Raw genomic sequence first — 20292 nt, forward strand, 5'->3', positions numbered from 1 at the left:
TGTCAAAATTTTATATATATAGTTTTTAAGATGTTTTTATAAGTGAAAAGAAATATATTTCAATTTACAAATAATTAGTTTTTCAGTGGTGGAATAAATGCTACATGCTCCTGTTTTTTTTTTTTTTTTTTACATTTTCTATAGAGCATATACTACTTTTATAATAGTAAAGGGGTTTAATAACACACACGACATTTAAAGAAAAAATAGTAAAGGGGTAAAATAACCTACTTATCCTATAAGTAAGAGGAAAAGTGATTAAGAGATCACTCTTTTTCCATATTACAGGCAGCACTGTTATATTTTGAGTAAGGTGACTTACTCTTTCGCTTTCCAATATCCATGTCAGAGGTAGCAGCTTCACATAAAAGCACCATTCCTAAGGTAACTCCACCATCTTAGAAAAATTGTTTAAGGAGAAATTCGCAGACATAAAAGACATCGCATTTTACTATTTCCAGTTTCTCATGAAGAAAATTAAAATTAATATATAAACCTTCAACTCTTCATTATAAAAAATCAGAACAAGGAATCTTGTATCTATACAGCATGACAATTATTTCCTCTGAAGACATAAAAAATTAAAATTGGAAGATCACTTCATTTGCACAAAGAAAAACTGATATTTTAAACAAATGTCCCACCATAACTTACAGATGAAATATGAGTTTTCCCAAAATTGCACTTTGAAATAACCTGTCTGGACATTCAGTTATTGCCCTGACCTCAAACACATTTAAAAATATTAAATAGCTTTTTTTTTTTTGAGACAGGGTCTGGCTCTGTCACCCAGGCTGGAGTGCAGTGATGCAATCTCAGCTCACTACAACCTCCACCTCCCGGGCTCAAGCCACCCTCCCACCTCAGCCTCCTGAGTAGCTGCAACTACAGGTGCTCACCACCACGCCCAGCTAAATTTTGTAATTTTTTTTTTTTTTTTTTTTTTTGTAGAGATGGGGTTTTGCCACATTGCACAGGCTGGTCTTGAACTCTTGACTTCAAGCAATCCACCTGCCTCGGCCTCCCAAAGTGCTGGGATTACATGTGCGAACCACCATGCCCAGCCCTAAATAGCCATTTTGAATATTTCACCACACCTCTCTAAAGAATATATTTGAAATATATATCATTTAGGGAGAACAGTAACTACTTCTTATTTGAAAATTAATTTCTCAAAAATTTCTCCTGGCCTAGTTTAGCGGTTCACACCTGTAATCCTAACAGTTTTGGGAGGCCGAGGTGGGCAGACTGCTTAAGTCTGGGAGTTCGAAACCAGCCTAGGCAACATGGTGAGACCCTGTCTCTGCCAAAAAATATAAAAAATTGGCCAGGCATGGTGGCACATACCTGTAGTCCTCGCTACTTGGGAGGCTGAGGTAGGAGGATCGCTTGAGCCTGGTAGGTTGAGGCTGCAGTTAGCCATGATCATACCACTGCACTCTAGCCTGCATGACAGAACTAGATCGTGTGTCAAAAAAAAAAAAAAAATTCTCCATAGTTTCAATAATACTTTATTTTTAAATTTTTCCCCATGCCAAGATGCCAAGTGCATCAATAATTAGCCTTTAAAGCACAAATTACTACTAACCTATCTAATTTTATCCTATTCCAATAAAAAAGAAAAATCCCAGCCGTGAGTGGTGGCTCACGCCTGTACTCCCAGCACTTTGGGAGGCACAGGCAGGTGGACCTGAAGTCAGCAGTTCAAGACCAGCCTGGCCAACATGGCAAAAACCCGTTTCTACTAAAAATACAGAAATTAGCCAGGCGTGGTGGCAGGCGCCTGTAATCCCACGTACTCGGGAGGCTGAGGCAGAAGAATCACTTGAACCCAGGAAGCAGAGGTTGCAGTGAGCCAAGATGGCACCACGGCACTCCAGCCTGGGTGACAGGACGAGACTTTGTCTCAAAAAAATAAAAAAGAAAGAAAAAAAGGAAAAATCCCACATGTGCCATGACCACACTTTTATTCACCTTAATAGGAGCTGCATAAATACAAAATAGAACTAACCACACAAATAGGTAACAGATGGCATGGTTGAATGCTAAAATAAGCAAATTCAAATTTTAAAGCAAATAGAATGTGTTCTAGTAGAAAAGACAGACAGATCCACCCTGAAGTTTAGGGAATACTAACAGCAGTAAAACACTCCCAAATCAATTATGCATATGTACATATATGTCGTATGCTACCACATGTGGGTATCATTAAGCAGAAAGGGAAAAACGTGTTTAGATGAGGCCTGAATTTATAATTGGCTCTATGCCTGAATTTATAATTGGCTCTAAAAATTGACTTTTTATCCCTTCATTACCATCTTGCATTCTTTTTTAAAAATTTTTATTTTATTTATTTGAGACAGGGTCTCACTCTGTCACCCAGGCTGGAGTGCAGTGGCACAATAACAACTCACTGCAACCTCCACCTCCCAGACTCAAGAGATCCTCCTGCCTCAGCCTCCTGAGTAGCTAGGACTACAGGTGCATGCCACCATGCCAGGTTTGTTTTGTTGATTTTTTATAGAGACGGGGTCTCACTATGTTGCCCAGGCTGGTCTCAAACTCCTGGAATCAAGCAATTCTCCAGCCTCGGCCTCCCAAAGTGCTGGAATTACAGGTGTGAACCAATGTGCCTGTGCCCCATCTTGCATTCTTTCTTCAATAGCCTCTTGTTAGGGATGATGCCCATTCATCATGTTTTCAGTTGTTCAGCCAAGTCTCTTCTTTATCTGCAGGTTTGTGCAAAGATTGATTCTTTCTTTCTTTCTTTCTTGTCTTTCTCTCTCTCTCTCTCTCGTTTTTCTTTTTTTGGAGTTTTGCTCTGTCACCCAGGCTGGGGTGCAGTGGCACCATCTCGGCTCACTGCAACCTCTGACTCCCGGGTTCAATAAATTCTCCTGCCTCCGCCTCCTGAGTAGCTGGGATTATAGGCGCATGCCACCACACCTGGCTAATTTTTGTATTTTGAGTAGAGACTGGGTTTTGCCATGTTGGCCGGGCTGGTCTTGAACTCCTGACCACGGGTGATCCACTCACCTCGGCTTCTCAAAGTACTGGGGTTACAGGCATGAGCCACCATGCCTGGCCAAAGATTGATCATTTCTATAGGCTTTGATTACTGGGTACTCTGATTAATGATCGAGACTTGTTCTGGGGAAAGCTTGTCTTTGTATCATGGTTTATGTGCTTTTGCTTTGAATGAGCTTTCCATTGGTCTTTTGTGTACTCTTCTTAGCTGTCAACAGCTACGATGCACTTCAGTGTATACTGTTTTATTTCATTTATTGCATCTTTAAATTTTTATAACACTGCTTACTATATGGCAGGCACTATAAACTGTTGGAAATAAAAACTTGAACAAAATAAAGATCCTACCATGAAGAAGATTACACTCTAGTGAGGAATACAAACAATGAAATACATACATTACACAGTCCTGATTAAATGTTACTCCAGGAGAACTGAGCAGAAATAGAGGAGACAGTATTCCATAACATACAACAACTAGGCTATTAAAAGCTACTAGAAGGCCAGGCGTGGTGGCTCACGCTTGTAATCCTAGCACTTTGGGAGGCTAAGGCGGGTGGATCACCTGAGGTCAGGAGTTCAAGACCAGCCTGGGCAACATGGATATGATACATCCATTATACAAACATTAAGAATGTTGACTACTTTTCTTTTTCTTAGTATTTTCAGATTTCTTTGTAATTTGTATGTATTTTTATAAAGGCCATACAACATAGAAAATGCTTATATTAAGATAGCAAACTCCATGCAAAACATGTCTATAAGTATAAAACATGAACACCCTTACCATGAAACATTCATACAGAAATGAATGCAAGAGAATATGCAAAAGTAAACGTAGTTTATACCATTAAGGTTTCAGGTTAAAGGGGAACATTTTCCATACTGCTACTTTATTTTAAAAATTCAGGAGGCCAAGGTACGAGGATTGTTTGAGCCCAGGAGATTGAGACCAGGATGGATGACAGGGCGAGACTCCGTCTCTAGAAAAAATACAAAAATTAGCTAGGTGCAGTAGTGCACACCTATAGTCCCAGCTACTTGGGAGGCTGATGTGGGAGGACTGCTTGATTCTGGGAGGTTGAGGTTACAGCGAGCTATGGTGACCCCACTGCACTCCAGCCTGGGCAACACAACCTCTTTAAATCTCTTAAAATAATAATAAAATCGAAATTTATTTATTGTGGGATTCCATTTACTGTGTTTGCTTTCCTTCTTTCTTTCTTTTTTTTTTTTTTTTTTTTTTTTTTGTATTTTGAGACAAGGTCTGGCTCTATCAGCCAGGCTGGAGTGCAGTGGTGCGATCTCAGCTCACTGCAACCTCCACCTCCTGGACTCGAGCCACCCTCCTGCCTCAGCCTCCCAAGTAGTTGGGACTACAGGCATGCAGCACCACACTCAGTTAATTTATGTATTTTTTTTTTTTACTAGAGAAAGGGTTTCGCCATGTTGGCTAGGCTGGTCTCGAACTCCTGGCCTCAGGTGATCTGCCCACCTCGGCCTCCCAAAGTGCTGGGATTACAGGTATGAGCCACCACACCCAGTCCTGTAGGATTCCATTTATGTAAGTTAACAAAAATAGGTAAAATAAACCCATAGTGTTAGCAGTCAGGATAGCAGTTACTTCTGGGTGGGAAGGTGGCAATCAGGAGGAATGATGATGGAGAATACTCTGAGATGTGGGTAAAATTTTATTTATTGATGTGAGTTCTGGTTACATAAGTGTGTTCATTCTGTGAAAATTCATCAAAGTGGGCTGGGCACCGTGGCTCACGCCTGTAATCCTTGCACTTTGGGAGGCCGAGGCGGGCGGGTCAGTAGAGCTCAGGAGTTCGAAACCAGCCTGGCCAACATGGTAAAACCCTGTCTCTACTAAAAATACCAAAAAAACTTAGCCAGGCATGGTGGCAGGTGCCTGTAATCCCAGCTACTCCAGAGGCGGAGGCAGGAGAATTGCTTTAACCTGGAAGTGGAGGTTGCAGCGAGCTGGGATCACACCATTGCACTCTAGCCTGGGCAACAGAGCAAGACTCCATCTCAAAAACAAAAAACAAACAAACAGAAAAGGAAATTCATCAAACTGTAAACTTTTGTAAACTTTTCTGCATAATTGCAACACTTAAAATGTAATTTTAAAGGTTGCTTACATCAGGCAACTGATTATATAGTCTGCTTTACTAATCATGCCATAAATTGTGCAACATTAAACTAATAATAAACACGTGAATATTTTCCAAAATCATAACTACTACTTAGAGGTGGCCTCAGTCTATTAATTCTTATCAACCTGGAAGCTGTAAACAATGTTACTGGTCTTGAGGTTTCATATTTACTTTAAAAGAAAGTGGGGGCCGGGTGCGGTGGCTCATGCCTGAAATCCCAGCACTTTGGGAGGCCGAGGTGGGTGGATCACCTGAGGTCAGGAGTTCAAGACCAGCCTGGCCAACCTGGTGAAATCCTGTCTCTACTAAAAAAAAGAAATTAGCCGGGTTTGGTGGTGCACGCCTATAATCCCACCTACTCAGGAGGCTGAGGCAGGAGGATCGCTTGAACCCAGGAGGTGGAGGTTGCAGTGAGCTGGGATCATGCCACTGTACTCCACCCTGGGCAACATAGTGTGACTCCGTCTCAAAACAAAAAACTAACTAACTAAATAAATAAAAAAGAAAGAGGGGTCAGGCGTGGTGGTACACGTCTGTAATCCCAGGTACTCGGGAGGCTGAGGCAGGAGGATCGCTTGAATCCAGGAGGTGGAGGTTGCAGTGAACCAAGATGGTGCCACTGTACTCCAGTCGGGGCAACAGAGCGAGACTCCACTCAAAAAAAAAAAAAGGGGGTTGGGGAGTGGTTAAGCCTTCCCTAATATTCCTTACCTCTGACAAAATTTTTCATTTTCTCACTATTTCTGGTACACAGCACTTAAGTCACTGTCTTACAATCTGTATATATGTCTGACCCTGAAAAAAGTTCACTTTTTGCATCCTAATAACCAAACACAAGACATTCTATATCCCAACAGGCTTGCAATCTGTTCCAAATGTATACGAAACCTTAGGCTAATGCTCAATCTTTAGGGAGAGGTAAAATGACAATTTTCTAATTTCTTAAACTTCTTATATATTTAAAAGTTTAAGACAAAGCTAAAAGACGAACAAACCCCAAATCAACTAATTAATATTTTACAATTTTAATTGCTCTTTTGCTCCATTATTCAATTTCAAAGTACTAGTGAGACGAATTGATTCAAGATACTGAAAATTTTCCAAGGTGTAACAATTTGTTAATCCATCAAACCAATAATTTGTTAGTCCATCAAACCATACTTTCCTGTTCTTTTTTTTTTCCCTTTGAGACAGAGTCTCACTCTGTTGCCCAGGCTGGAGTGCAGTGGCAGTCTCGGCTTACTGCAACCTCCACCTCCCAGGTTCAAGCAATTCCCATGCCTCAGCCTCCTGAGTAGATGGAATTACAGGTGCACACCACCGTTCCTGGCTAATTTTTGTATTTCTTGTTGAGATGAGGTTTTGCCATGTTGGCCAGGCTGAATTCATCAAACCATAAATGAACATTTTCTTTTTTTTTTTTTTTTGAGACAGTCTCACTCTGTCATCCAGGCTGGAGTGCAGTAGCACCATCTTGGCTCACTGCAACTTCTGCCTCCCAGGTTCAAGCAATTCTCTGGCCTCAGTCTCCCCAGTAGCTGGGATTACAGGTGTGCACCACCATGCCCAGCTAATTTTTGTATTTTTAATAGAGACAGGGTTTCACCATGTTGGCCAGGCTGGTCTTGAACTCCTGATCTCAGGTGATCTGCCTGCCTCGGCCTCCCAAAGTGTTGGGATTACAGGTGTGAGGCAGCACACCTGGCCACCTGGCTAAGTTTTGTATTTTTGGTAGAGACGGGCTTTCACCATGTCGGCCAGGCTGGCCTCAAACTCCTGACCTCAAATGATCTGCCTGCCTCCACCTCCTAGAGTGCTGGGATTACAGGCGTGAGCCACCACGCCCAGTCCATAAACGAACATTTTCAAGTAAAATTTTAGGATTAAAAAAATAAAGTTTGGGTAATATTTTTCTTTCAGCCTTTTTTTACCCCCTGAGATGGAGTTTCACTCTTATTGCCCAGGCTGGAGAGCAATCACATAATCTCTGCTCACTTCAACCCCCGCCTCCCAGGTTTAAGAGATTCTCCTGCCTCAGCCTCCTGAGTAACTGGGATTACAGGCACCCGCCACCAGTGGGTTCAGCAAATTTTTTTGTATTTTTAGTAGAGATGGGGTTTCATCATGTTGGCCAGGCTGGTCTCGAACTCCTGATCTCAGGTAATCTACCTGCCTTGCCCTCCCAAAGTGCTGGGATTACAGCATGAGCCACTGCGCCTGGCCTCAGTCTTCTTTCTTCTCATATGGACTAGGTATATATTGTTAATCTTTCAGCTCACCATTTCATGGTTGAACAGATTAACTCTCCCAGGTTTGGGCTGGATGTTAAGCAGTAAGTATATTTTCCACAGTGCATAAGAATATTTTCCCAAATATCCTTCAATTAAAATCAGTTAAAATCAAAAGCTTAATTTTTTTTTTAGAATGTTTTCCTTAAAATCTCTAATCATCAACATAGTATAATAAAACTGGGAAAGACATACACAAACATTTACTAAAGACAAAATTTTCAGTGGTTTTGAATTTTTTTCTTTTTTCTTTTTTTTTTGAAGTGTTGACATGGCAAAAAATATAACTTTAATAAAGTTAAAAGATAAACGGAAGAGTGGGAGAAAATATTTGTAAGATAACAAAGTATTAATATTCCTAATAAAGATATTAAAAGTTTTATATAAAGAGCTCATAAAAATCAGTAACAAAGTCATCAAATTAATAAGGAAAATAGCAAAGGGGCTAAACAGGCAATCACAGAATTCAGAGTAAATACTGTCAAATTATTGCAAAGGAGGAACAAAATACAAGTTTTCCCCTTTAGTTGGGCAAAAGTTAAAAAAAATGTTTATATACAATATTGGTAAGGGTGGGGGGAAGCAGGCACTTTAATGTTAGAGTATAAACAGGTGTAACCTTTCAGAAGGGCAATTTGACAAAAGTTATCAAAATCATACACGTGTGTATGTTTTTTACTTTACGATTTTACTCCTTGGTGTCTATGCTACAGAAATAACTATACAAGAAAACAACAGCATATTTACAAGGCCATTTATTTGCTATATTTAGTGCAAGAAATTGAAGAAAACTTCAGTGTTCACCAGGGAACTTTTAAAATACATTATGATACATCTGCACAATGGAATTCTCTATTGTACATTTGAAGCATGGGCTAGATATTCTCCAAGATATATGTGAACTAACAGCAAGTCACAAAGCTATTGATATAGTTATGTTCCAATTTTTTGTTTTAAAATTTTCAAATCATATAGGGTGTGTGTGTGTATGTGAAGTTATGGAAGGTTACTCACCATAATGTGACTATCCCTGGAAAGTAGAGGTAAAAGAAGCAACTCCCTTTTTTAGCTTTATACTCTTCAATATTGTTTAAAATTTTTATAGTGACAAAAATTGTTTAAATTTTTTGGTTTTGTTCTTGAGACAGCGTCTCACTCTGTTGCCAAGGCTGGAATGCATTAGTATGAACACAGCTTACTATAACCTCAACCTCCCCGACTCAAGCAATCCTCCTGCCTCAGCCTCCCGAGTAGCTGGGACCACATGTGCATGCCACCACGCCTGGCTGGTTTCTACTTTTTTTTTTTTTTTTTTTTGGCTCTCACCATGTTGCCCGAGCTGGTCTGCAACTCCTGGGCTCAAGTGATCCTCCTGCCTCACCCTCCCAAAGTGCTGAGATTATAGGCATGAGCCACAGTGCTCAGCCTGTTTTTCAATTTTTTCATGAAAACAGTTGAAGAAAAATAAAATTCAAAGACAGCCTTAACTATATTCCTGTCGTGAGTACCAACTCACTAAGTCTTAAGGATCCCTAAAATATCATAGTTACCTTAAAAATCTCAAGTTCGCTTTATGGCCCCTCTCTTGGGATAGAAATTCTATATATCTCTTCCCAACTGATAATCAGTAAAGTTTTGTTGGTAGCTTGAAATCAGCCATGGGAGTTGTAGCTACACGATGGAAATTGGTCAATATTATGAATCAGGCTGTTGTTTCCCAGGGAGCCAGTTGTTAAACATTTACCAGCAAACCATGGACAGTATGCAGACAGGTGTTGTCATAAATTAATTCCCTTTGTAAGGAAATAAATAGTCCACAAGGGCTGATGAGTAGCTTCTGTAAGCCCAAGAGTGCTATCCTCTCCTTTGAGACTTGGCCGAGAGAACCGAAGTCAGGAAAACGGACTGCTAAGGTGAGAAGTAAAGACTCTGTTCTTCAGAAGGACACTAGCTCATTCACAAAATCCTGGCACGCAAACTCTTGTGTGAACTTCACAATGATCCTGGAAGGTAGTGCCTCTGCCCTCGAGGAAAACCAAGACTAATTTCTTGTGCTAACAGTGCCCAGCTGGGAGAAGCTCTGGTGTGTAGCTAATACTTTTCCCAAATCCTTCAGCTTCCTGGGCCTCAGTGCAAATGGCCAAGCAGTGGTGGCCCTGGCTGCTGAGGCGTGTGCACACCATTCACAGCGGTTGGTGGCGTGTGGTGTCTGGCAGGCTTTCTTTAACTCACTCCATGTTGAATTTTTTTCTTTATACTTATTTGTATTTTCTAAATTTTCTTTAATCTGTATTCCTTTTGCAATCAGAAAAAATATATATTTAATTTTCTTTTTTTTTTCTTTTTATTAGAGACAGGGTCTCACTGTGTCATCCAGGCTGGAGTGCAGTGGTGTGATATCGGCTCACTGTTGCCTTGACCTCCTGGGCTCAAGTGATCCTCCCGCCTCAGCCTCCCTGGTAGCTGGGACCATAGGCATGCATCACCATACTTGGCTAATTTTCTTGTGTGTATTTTTTTGTAGAGATGGCGTTTTGCCATGTTGCCCAGGCTGGTCTTAAACTCCAGGCCTCAAGCAATCTACCTATCACAGCCTCCCAAAGTGCTAGGATTACAGGTGTGAGCCACCACGCCCAGCTCATTCTAGTATATCAATGTCAGGACACCCTGGCTGAGAACATTACATTTGTTCGCCTTGTTGATTTGTTCCAGAGTCAGTGCTTATGTATTCAGGTGGGTAAACTATGTTTAGCAATATTATGTAATTTAGATTCTTACTTATCTGACATTGCTTTTACCTGTCTTTGCAGCTTACAGAGGCATCCACTTTTAGATGTAAGAAAATAAAAATTAGCTCGGGCCAAGAAAGTAAAAATATTCCCTGTCATTCAAGAGGATGGAACAACACACACATAAAGCAGCTGCAAAGTCTGCAGGAAGAATTTTTCCCTAGCACACACTTCAGCTGTAAAATGTCAAAATATCCCCATCTCTGAGAAACTACTGTTTTCTTACTGAGGAATATTGGTCTTTAAATAGACTTCTTGCAATTATGTGAGTAAAAATGAAATACTCTTGCTTGGAAGATCTAAGTCACTCAATTTACAAGTATAATTTCTAAGTAGCCTCAATTTACAACCAAGGTATAGAGCTTCAAAGAAGAAGTTTTTGAAGACAAAAATTCCACATTTATGTTAACTTTGTAGTTTCCAAGAAAACAGAACCCTGGGTCTGCTTCACAGTTCAGACCTGATGTTGACCCCTTTACACAGTCTTACACTGCTTTTAGCCTATCAAAACAATGCTTTGTTTAAATTTCACATAAACCCCACTATTCTCCCAAATCCTATTACAACTCTATCTTTTCTTTGTTAAGATGTTCCATGGTTCTTCTAATGTACAGTCGTCCTTGTATTAATAAGTCAATAAACCTGGCCCTATCAGACTACAGATTTGCTCCTAGTAGTCTTTAGTTTTTGGGCTGGAGAGGATGACACGGTAATGATTTTCAAAGGATATCGTGACCTGCATTAAGAGAACAGCCCCAGCCGAATGCTGTAGAGAGAATACTAGACCGTGAGAAAACAGACAAAATACAGTAAGAAAGACTTATTGTAAAAGGATACTAAACAGAAGAACAATGTGTGTTTCAGCTACAAACTGGGCTTGACTGCTTCCATGGATATAATTCTAGGAGGGAAAACAGACAAAATGGAATCTTTAGGTATACGTTAAATGTTGGTATGCTAACCCTAAAACGGGATATTTTAAACTATGAAATTATTAATTCACCTGATAAACCACGTGACATACTCTGGATCTCTGGCATTCATCAGTAAGTTTGGTTACTATAAAGCTATTTTTGTATTATCTCTTCTCTATTTGTCTTTTCATTGTACTAATACTATGTTTATTTTTGAGACAAGGTCTTGCTCTGCTGCCCAGGCTGGAGTGCAGTATCATGATCATAGCTCACTGCAACCCCAAAGTCCTGGCTCCAGTGATCCTCTTGCCTCAGCATCCCAAGTAGATGGGACTACAAGTATGTACCACCATGCCTGCTCAGCTAATTTTTAAATTTTTATTAGAAATGAGATCTTGCTATGTTGGCCAGGCTGGTCTCAAACTCCTGGGCTCAAGCAATCCTCCCACCTCAGCCTCCCAAATGCTTGGACATCGTACTTACATTTTCAACAATAGAATATGTCAGAAAACTAGTTGTTTTTTTTTTTATCTTTTCTTTTTTGTTTTTCATAGAGATGGTGTCTCACTATGCTGCCCAAGTTGGTCTTGAACTCCTGGCCTCAAGTGGTCCTCCTGCCTCAGTCTCCCAAAGTGCCAGGATTACAGGTATTAGTCACCACATCTGGCCCTGTTTTTTTTTTTTTTTTTTTTTTTTTTTAAAGAGATGGATCTTGCTATGTTGTCCAGGCTGGGCTAGAACTCCTGGATTCAAGTCATCCTCCTGCCTCAGCCTCCCAAGTAGCTGCGACTACAAATGCAAAACACTGCACCTGGGTGAGAAAACTAGTATTTAAGTGTACAAGACCATGAGGTACAATAATGTAGGCTCCATGAAGACAGGGATCACGTTTTTCCCGTTTATCACTATATTTAATAACACTTAGCACAGTGCTTAGAAACAGAGGATGCTCAGGTACTTGATCAAATTTTCTATTTAGTTGAAGGCTGTCTTTCATTCTTAGCCAGCTTGGTTAGAAGGATTCACCAAATGGGAAAGGAACGTCCCACTTTTAAAAGCACTGTGGCCGGGTGCAGTGGCTCATGCCTGCAGGCCTATATTCCCAGCACTTTGGGAGGCTGAGGCAGGTGGATCACCTGAGGTTGGGAGTTTGAGACCAGCCAGACCAACATGGAGAAACCCTGTCTCTACTAAAAATACAAAATTAGCTGGGCGTGGTGGCGCATGCCTGTAATCCCAGCTACTCAGGAGGCTGAGGCAGGAGAATTACTCGAACCAGGGAGGTGGAGGGTGCAGTGAGCTGAGATTATGCCATTGCACTCCAGCCTGGGCAACAAGAGCGAAAATCCATCTCAAAAAAGAAAAGCACTGCATGGTCTTATCAGTGATGGAAGCTTGTTAACACAGAGAGACTGAAAATTGAAGACTAAATCCAGCTCCTTCATATGCTGGCACTGTTCTCATTAACTTTGGTCTACAAAAGGAAAGAAATCCCAGACTTCCCTTACCACATGTCCTGTGTGGGGATTCTTATGGGCATATGGTGGTCCTCTTATATGGTTCCACATTTGACCAGATGTCATAGCAAGCACAAAACACTAGGAAACAAAAAATAATAAAATATTCATAGTCGAACTGTCCTTGTCTTGATTAGATAATAGGAATATAAAAATGTGCATCTGTTTAGATAAGACATAGAATTTTTTGCAGATAAATGATTTATTGATTAAGGCTTATATTTCATCCCAAGGATCACAATTCAGTAATACCTCAAAGGAAAACACTATACATATATATTTTTTTGAGATGGAGTCTCACTCTGTCGGCAGGCTGGAGTGTAGTGGCGCCATCTCGGCTCACTGCAACCTCCGCCTCCCAGGTTTAAGCGATTCTCCTGCCTTAGCTTCCTGAGTAGCAGGTGCACGCCACCACGCCCAGCTAATTTTTGTATTTTTAGTGCAGAGGGTTTCACCATGTTGGCCAGGTTGATCTCGGTCTCTTGACCTTGTGATCCGCCCGCCTTGGCCTCCCAAAGTGCTGGGATTATAGGCGTGAGCCACTGTACCAGACCAGGAAAACACTATTTAAAAATTATAACTATGCAGACATAAGTTTGAAAATTGAACAGTGAAAAGGCGTTTTAGAATAATAGTTTCAGGCTGGACATGGTGGCTCACGCCTGTAACCCCAGCACTTTGGGAGGCCAAGGTGGGTGGAGCACCTGAGGCCAGGAGTTCAAGACCAGCCTGGCCAACAGGATGAAACCCTGTCTCTACTAAAAATACAAAAAAATTAGCTGGGCGTGGTGGCACGTGCCTGTAATTCCAGCTACTCAAGAGAGGCTGAGGCAGGAGAATCACTTGAGCCCAGGAAGCAGAGGTTGCAGTGAGCCGAGATGGCACCACTGCACTCCAGCCTGGGCGACAGACCAAGACTCCGTCTCAAAAAAAAAAATAATATTTCCAGAACAACTAGAGATTTTCACAGAGATGACAGTCTGTCATTTAGGTTGAATAAAAGGCAGGTACAATCAGTTCCTTGAAGTTCTGGCCATGCTAATGAGATAATGAATGAAACAAAATGATTTTAAGACAGAAAATAAAAATACATAAAACTATTTTCCTCATGTAAGAAATAAAATGCTACTTCTCATATAAATAAAAGTTTACCTAAAAATACATTATTAGTTTTATTCAAATAATATTTTGTCTTCTAAAATTCACTCACCAAAGCTGCAAAAGCCCATCCAGTTTTATTAAAGAGAAATTCCATATTGCTTCTTCGAAGATACACAAGTCCACCAATAACAGCCAAAAGCAATCCCAACATAAGGGGACCAGCATAATTTGGGGGTCTAATCACTCTAATCTAATGGAAAGGAGAGAGAAACATGTTAAAGTATAAAATTTTTTACTAATTATATCGGTCAAAATAAAATCTGAAGTGAAAGCAATCAAAATTAGTGTGGTTACTTTCAGAAAAATGATTCTTTTTATTTTATCCCAATCAAAATAGTCTATAATGTAACCTAAAATAGGATAGAATAGGTACAATATTCTATTTAACCACAACAGAACATCTTTTAGATTAAGAAGAATTCGCCAGGTGCAACTAGATAACCCACGGACTTAAGAAGGTCGAAAGAGTGGTTTCCATGTTGAATAAGGTAACAGAGATTGTTTTGCAATTTCACTCATTCATCAAGATGATTCTGTTTAATGCTATTTATGAAGGGACTGACAAACTAGTACCACCTCAGTGATATGGGGACAAGACTAATTAGGGTCTCCCAGTAAGATTCAAAGGGGATAATGGCCAAGAAACAGTCTACAAAGTTGGGAAACTTACATTGACATCAGTTCTGTCGGCGATCCACCGGGCAATCTGCTCAGCTGAAAAACCCCGCACCTGTAACTCATATGTATCACCCCGTTTGGGTTTCCCTTTTGCAGGAAAGTTGATGAAAGTTGGAGCTGAATTCATGTTTAGCTGAATAAAAAGGAGCCCATGAAAATATACATTATCAGGAAAATAATCTTAATTGCAGTTAACATCTTGAAATGTAGGCATTTTACAAAGACGAGGAGGCCTGGGTTTAGGTAGGTTAAGTGAGTTGGTTCACCCAAGGAAAGCGGTAAGTGGTGGAGCAGGCTTTAAAAACAAAGCTGCCTGTGACCTTAAGCATTACACTCTACTCACCAAATATACATTCCCAGCTAAGAAACCTATATTTTACTCCACTAGAATGGAAACTTTGCCATACCACAAATATTTTAATCTATTCAGAGATTATGCAAAATTAATACATTTTGAGCACTAAAAGAATCTTATGTAGCTGAGTAAGCTCCAAACAGAGTGCATTCTCAATCTGGAGGAACCAAGATAATAAAATAATGCTCAAAATGGCAGTGAAAAACAATACAAAATGGAGGCTACACGCAGAAATAGTCAATTCCAAAAAGGTTCATAAATGTTTACTGATGAGCATCACATTTCTCTATTCTCCATCATGACATCATGATATATTTGAGAAGACAACACTGTAAATACTAAGGTAAAGAAACCATAACCCTCTCAATCTGCATTATATCGTTTTTTTATTTTTTTGAGATGGAGTCTCACTCTGTCACCCAGGTTGGTGACAATCTTATAGAGATTGGCTTGCACAAACCAATATTTATTTATTTATTTATTTATTTATTTATTTATTTATGAGATGGAGTCTCACTCTGTTCCCCAAGCTGAAGTGCAGTGGCACGATCTTGGTTCACTGCAACCTGTGCCTCCCAGGTTCAAGCAATTCTCCTGCCTCAGCCTCCCAAGGAGCTGGGATTACAGGTGTGCGCCACCACACCCAGCTAATTTTTGTATTTTTAGTAGAGACGGGTTCACCATGTTGGCCAGGCTGGTGTTGAACTCCTGACTGCAAATGAACCACCGGCCTCAGCCTCCCAAAGTGCTGGGTTTATAAGCATAAGCCACCGTGCCTGGCCTTACAATTATAATTTTAAAATCTCAGCCAATAAAATAATCCAACTCCCATGCTTTGATTTCTTTAGTTAAAATCCTTCTAACAGTAAGTTTTCAGACTTTCCCATAAGGCGAGAGCATGTACTGACTACTGCTTATCATTATTTTGGTCTCTTTGCCTGTATAATATGGTAAATTAATGAATTAATAGATAACTCCTTTGGTTACCAACGTCCATAGATTGATATGCCTCGGTCAGTAGGCACAAAATCCCTAGAGGTAAATAAATTCTGGTTATCCTGTTAAAATTCGATTTCTGTGATTGCAAAGCTAAGAACCAAATCTTACACAATGTTCAGTCTATCAAATGCTGCCCAAATTTTAGGTCAAACTCTTTCTTCAATATTTGTTTAGTTACACCACCTTTACATTTTTGAAAATGTGTATAAAAAATAAAAACTGGCCGGGCATGGTGGCTCACGCTTATAATCCCAGCACTCTGGGAGGCTGAGGTGGGTGGATCATGAGGTCAGGAGTTTGAGACCAGCCTGACCAAGACAGTGAAACCCCGCCTGTACTAAAAATACAAAAATTAGCTGGGCATGGTGGTGGGCACCTGTAATCCCAGCTACTTGGGAGGCTGAGGCAGGAGAATTGTTTGAATCCGGGAGGCAGAAGGAAGTTGCAGTGAGCCGAGATTGTGTCACTGCACTCCAGCCTGGGCGACAGAGTTAGACTCTGTCTCTAAATAAATAAATAAACAAATAAAAAATAAAAACTAAGTAACATAGAAACACATTTATCTTGTAAAAACTATTTTTAAAAACATTATATGGTTATAAGGACCAATTCTAGTGCATTCTGGCAGCCACAGTTACCATTTCCAGATCTTTTTGAATTTATTAATATATGTGTTTATACCACCAGAAAACATATAATATTGCTTTCTGTTTTAACATAAATGGTATCATATTAATGGTATTTTCCTAGTTGTTTTCCTTTTTACTAACTAAAAATAATGTTGCAGTGAACATCCTTGCACGTATCTCCCTGTACCCATGTGAAAGTGATTCCTAGCAATGAGATTGTTAGGTCATAGGATAGAAATATTTTTTAATTAAAATGGATATAGTGGCCAGGCAAGGTGGCTCACACCTGCAATCCCAGCACTTTGGGAGGCCGAGGCAGGTGGATCACTTGAGGTCAGGAGTTTGAGACCAGTCTGGCCAACATGGTAAAACCCCATCTCTACTAAAAATACAAAAATTTGGTGGGCATGGTGGTGGGTGCCTGTAACCCTAGTTACTCAGGAGGCTGAGGCAAAAGAATCACTTGAACCTGGGAGGCAGAGGTTGCAGTGAGCCGCAACCGTGCCACTGCATTCCAGCCTGGGCGACAGAGTAAGATTCTGGCTTTAAAAAAAAAAAAAAAAAAATGGATATAGCCAAATTGCCCTCCAAAGTGGCTGTGCTAAAATATACTTCTACCTAACAATGCAGTAATGTATCCATTTCCCTATATACTTGCCAAAAGTTGACCTGATGGATGAAGGCTGTACTTTATCATTATCATACTATTAATTTGTGCTTCCCTGCTTACTAATAAAATTTCTTTACAACAACTTAGTTAATCCGAAAACATCTTTTTTTTCTTTTGTTTGAGAAGGAGTCTCACTTTGTTGTCCAGGCTGGAGTGCACTGGTGCAGTCTTGGCTCACCACAACCTCTGCTTCCTGGATTCAAGCGATCTTCCTGCCTTACCCTCCCAAGTAGCTGGGATTACAGGCATGCACCATGATGCCCAGCTACTTTTTTTTTTTTTTTTTTGTATTTTTAGTAGAGACAAGGTTTCGCCATGTTGGCCAAGGTGGTCTCGAACTCATGACCTTAAGTGATCTGCCTGCCTCAGCCTCCCAAAGTGCTGGGATTACAGGCATGAGTCACCATGCCCGACCTGAAAATATCTTGTAGCCCAACGACACAATCAACAGAGTAAAAAGAAAACCTGTGGAATGGGAGGAATTATCTGTAAATCATTTATCTAATAAGGAGTTAGTATTCAGAATAGTCTGGGCATGGTGGCTCATGCCTGTAATCCCAGCACTTTGGGAGGCCAAGGCAGGTCTATCACTTGAGGCCAGGAGTTTGAGACCAGTCTGGTCAACATGTCTCTACTAGAAACCGTGTATCTACTAAAAATACAAAAAATAGCCAGGTGTGGTGGCACATGCCTGTAATTCCAACTACTTGGGTGGCTGAGACACGAGAATTGCTTGAACCCGGGAGGCAGAGGTTGCAGGGAGCCAAGATTGCGCCACTGAGCTCCAGCCTGGGTGACAGAGTGAGACTCTGTCTCAAAAAACAAACAAACAAAAACAAAATAAAAACAACAACAAAATTCAGAATATATAAAGACCTCCTACAACTCAACAACAAAAAACAACTTGATTTAAAAAATGGGCAACACGGGTGGGCACAGTGGCTCATGCCTGTAATCCCGGCACTTTGGGAGGCCGAGGCAGGTGGATCACCTGAGGTCGGGAGTCTGCGACCAGCCTGACCAACATGGAGAAACCCCGTCTCTACTAAAAATATGAAAAAAGTAGCCGGGCATGGTGACACATGCCTGTAATCCCAGCAACTCGGGAGGCCGAGGCAGGAGAATCGCTTGAACCTGGAAGGTGGAGGTTATGGTGAGCCGAGATCGCGCCATTGCACTCCAGCCTGGGCAACAAAAGCGAAACTCTGTCTCAAAAAAAAAAAAAAAGAAAAGGCACACACACACACAATGGGCAAAGAACTTGACGTCTCTCCAAAGAAGATATACAAATGGCCAACAAACACATGAAAAGATGTTCAATATTACTAATCATTATGGAAATAAAAACCAAAACCACAATGAGATACCACCTCACACTCAGTAAGATGGCTATTATCCAAAACAAATGAACAAAAAACCCCAGAAAAGAACAAGTGGTTGCGAGCATGTGGAGAAACTGGAACTCTTGTGCACCATTGGTGGGAAAGTAAAATGGTGTACCTGCTATGGAAAACAGCATGGAGGTTCCCCAAAAGATTAAAAATAGAATTACCATATGATCTAGCAATTCTACTTCTAAGTATATAACCAAAAGAACTGAAAGCAGGGTCTTGAAGAGATTATTTGAACACTCATGTTCATAGCAGCATTATTCACAATAGCCAAAAACTGGAAGCAACCTAAGTATTCACTGACAGATGTATGGGTAGACAAAATAAGGTGTACACATACAATGCAATATTATTCAGCTTTGAAAAGGAAGGAAGTTCTGACACATGCTATAACATGGATGAACATTGAGGATATAATGCTAAGTGAAATAAGCTAGTCACAAGTAGACAAATACTATATAATTCCACTTATATTAGGTACCTAGTGCAGTCAAATTCAGAGACAGAAAGTAGAATGGTGGTTGTCAGGGACTGGGGGAGTGGGGAAATGAAGTTGTTTAATAGCTATAAAGTTTCAGTTTTGGAAGATGAAAGAATTCTGGAGATTGGCTGTACAACAATGTGAATGTACCTAACACTACTGACCTGTACATTAAAAAAATGGTAAACATAATAAATTAATTATATATATTTTGCCACTACTAAAAATTACAAAAAAACCCCACCAAAACCCCTTGTAGACTTTGAAATTCCTTGGAGGTTAATGAGCCAAAATAAGATACACTATTTTTAGTAGGTATCTGTTTTCACACATGCTTAGCTTTTGCATACTGTGGTATATGACACTGTTACTTAGAGAAAGATTTGAATCTCTTCCACAGATGGACACACTACCATCCTTATACCTTTGGCTCTAAAATCTAGCTCTAAAATAGAGTAATGGAAATCAATATGAAAAACTATTCAAGGTACAAAACTGTAGGTAACAAAAACAAAAATAGACAAATGGGTCTATATTAAGCTAAAAAGCTTCTGCAAAGCAAAGGAAACAATCAACAAAGTGAAGAGACAATCTGTTGAATGGGAGAAAATATTTACAAACTATTCAACAAGGAACTAATGTCCAGAATATACAAAAAATTCAAACAACTCTAAAAAGAAAACAAAACTAAAATAGAAACAAAAAAAAATTCAAATCACTCAACAGTAAAAAAGCAAATAATCCCATTAAAAAGTGGGCAAAGGACATGAATAGCCATTTCTCAAAAGAAGACACACATGGCCAACAGGTATATGAAAAAATGCTCAACATCACTAATCATCAGGGAAACGCAAATCAAAACCACAGTGAGATATCATCTTCTCCCAGTTAGGATGGCCACTATCATTATTATTATTATTATTAGAAAAGCTCCTTTTCTGCTCGCCTGTCTGTTGCCTCCTTGCAATGTGTTTTCCTACTTTCTCTAATAAATCTGCCTTTCTTTACCTTAAACAAACAAAACAAAAACAGATGCAAGGATATGGAGAAAAGGGAACTCATGGCCAGGCATGGTGGCTCATTCCTGTAATCCCAACACTTTGGGAGGCCGAGGCGGGTGGATTACCTGAGGTCAGGAGTTCGAGATCAGCCTGGTCAACATGGTGAAACCCCGTCTCCACTAAAAATACAAAAATTACCTGGATGTGGTGGTGTGTGCCTGTAATCCCAG

At 40.2% G+C, this 20292-nt stretch overlaps 1 protein-coding gene across 1 annotated transcript in view; it reads right to left on the reverse strand.

The window, feature by feature from the left end:
- Positions 1–20292, reverse strand: part of MAGT1 (magnesium transporter 1) — a 56129-nt gene that overhangs the window by 14040 nt on the left and 21797 nt on the right. Inside the window, exons 4-8 of the mRNA XM_010372550.2 lie at positions 14529–14669; positions 13908–14048; positions 12689–12778; positions 11104–11167; positions 323–397 (exon numbers count right to left, since the gene is read on the reverse strand). Of these exons, the coding sequence (XP_010370852.1) occupies positions 323–397; positions 11104–11167; positions 12689–12778; positions 13908–14048; positions 14529–14669 (511 nt within the window). The remainder of the gene's footprint in view (positions 1–322; positions 398–11103; positions 11168–12688; positions 12779–13907; positions 14049–14528; positions 14670–20292) is intronic.

This window comes from Rhinopithecus roxellana, chromosome 7 (genome assembly GCF_007565055.1).
Source record: "Rhinopithecus roxellana isolate Shanxi Qingling chromosome 7, ASM756505v1, whole genome shotgun sequence".
Classification (NCBI taxonomy): Eukaryota; Metazoa; Chordata; class Mammalia; order Primates; family Cercopithecidae; genus Rhinopithecus; species Rhinopithecus roxellana.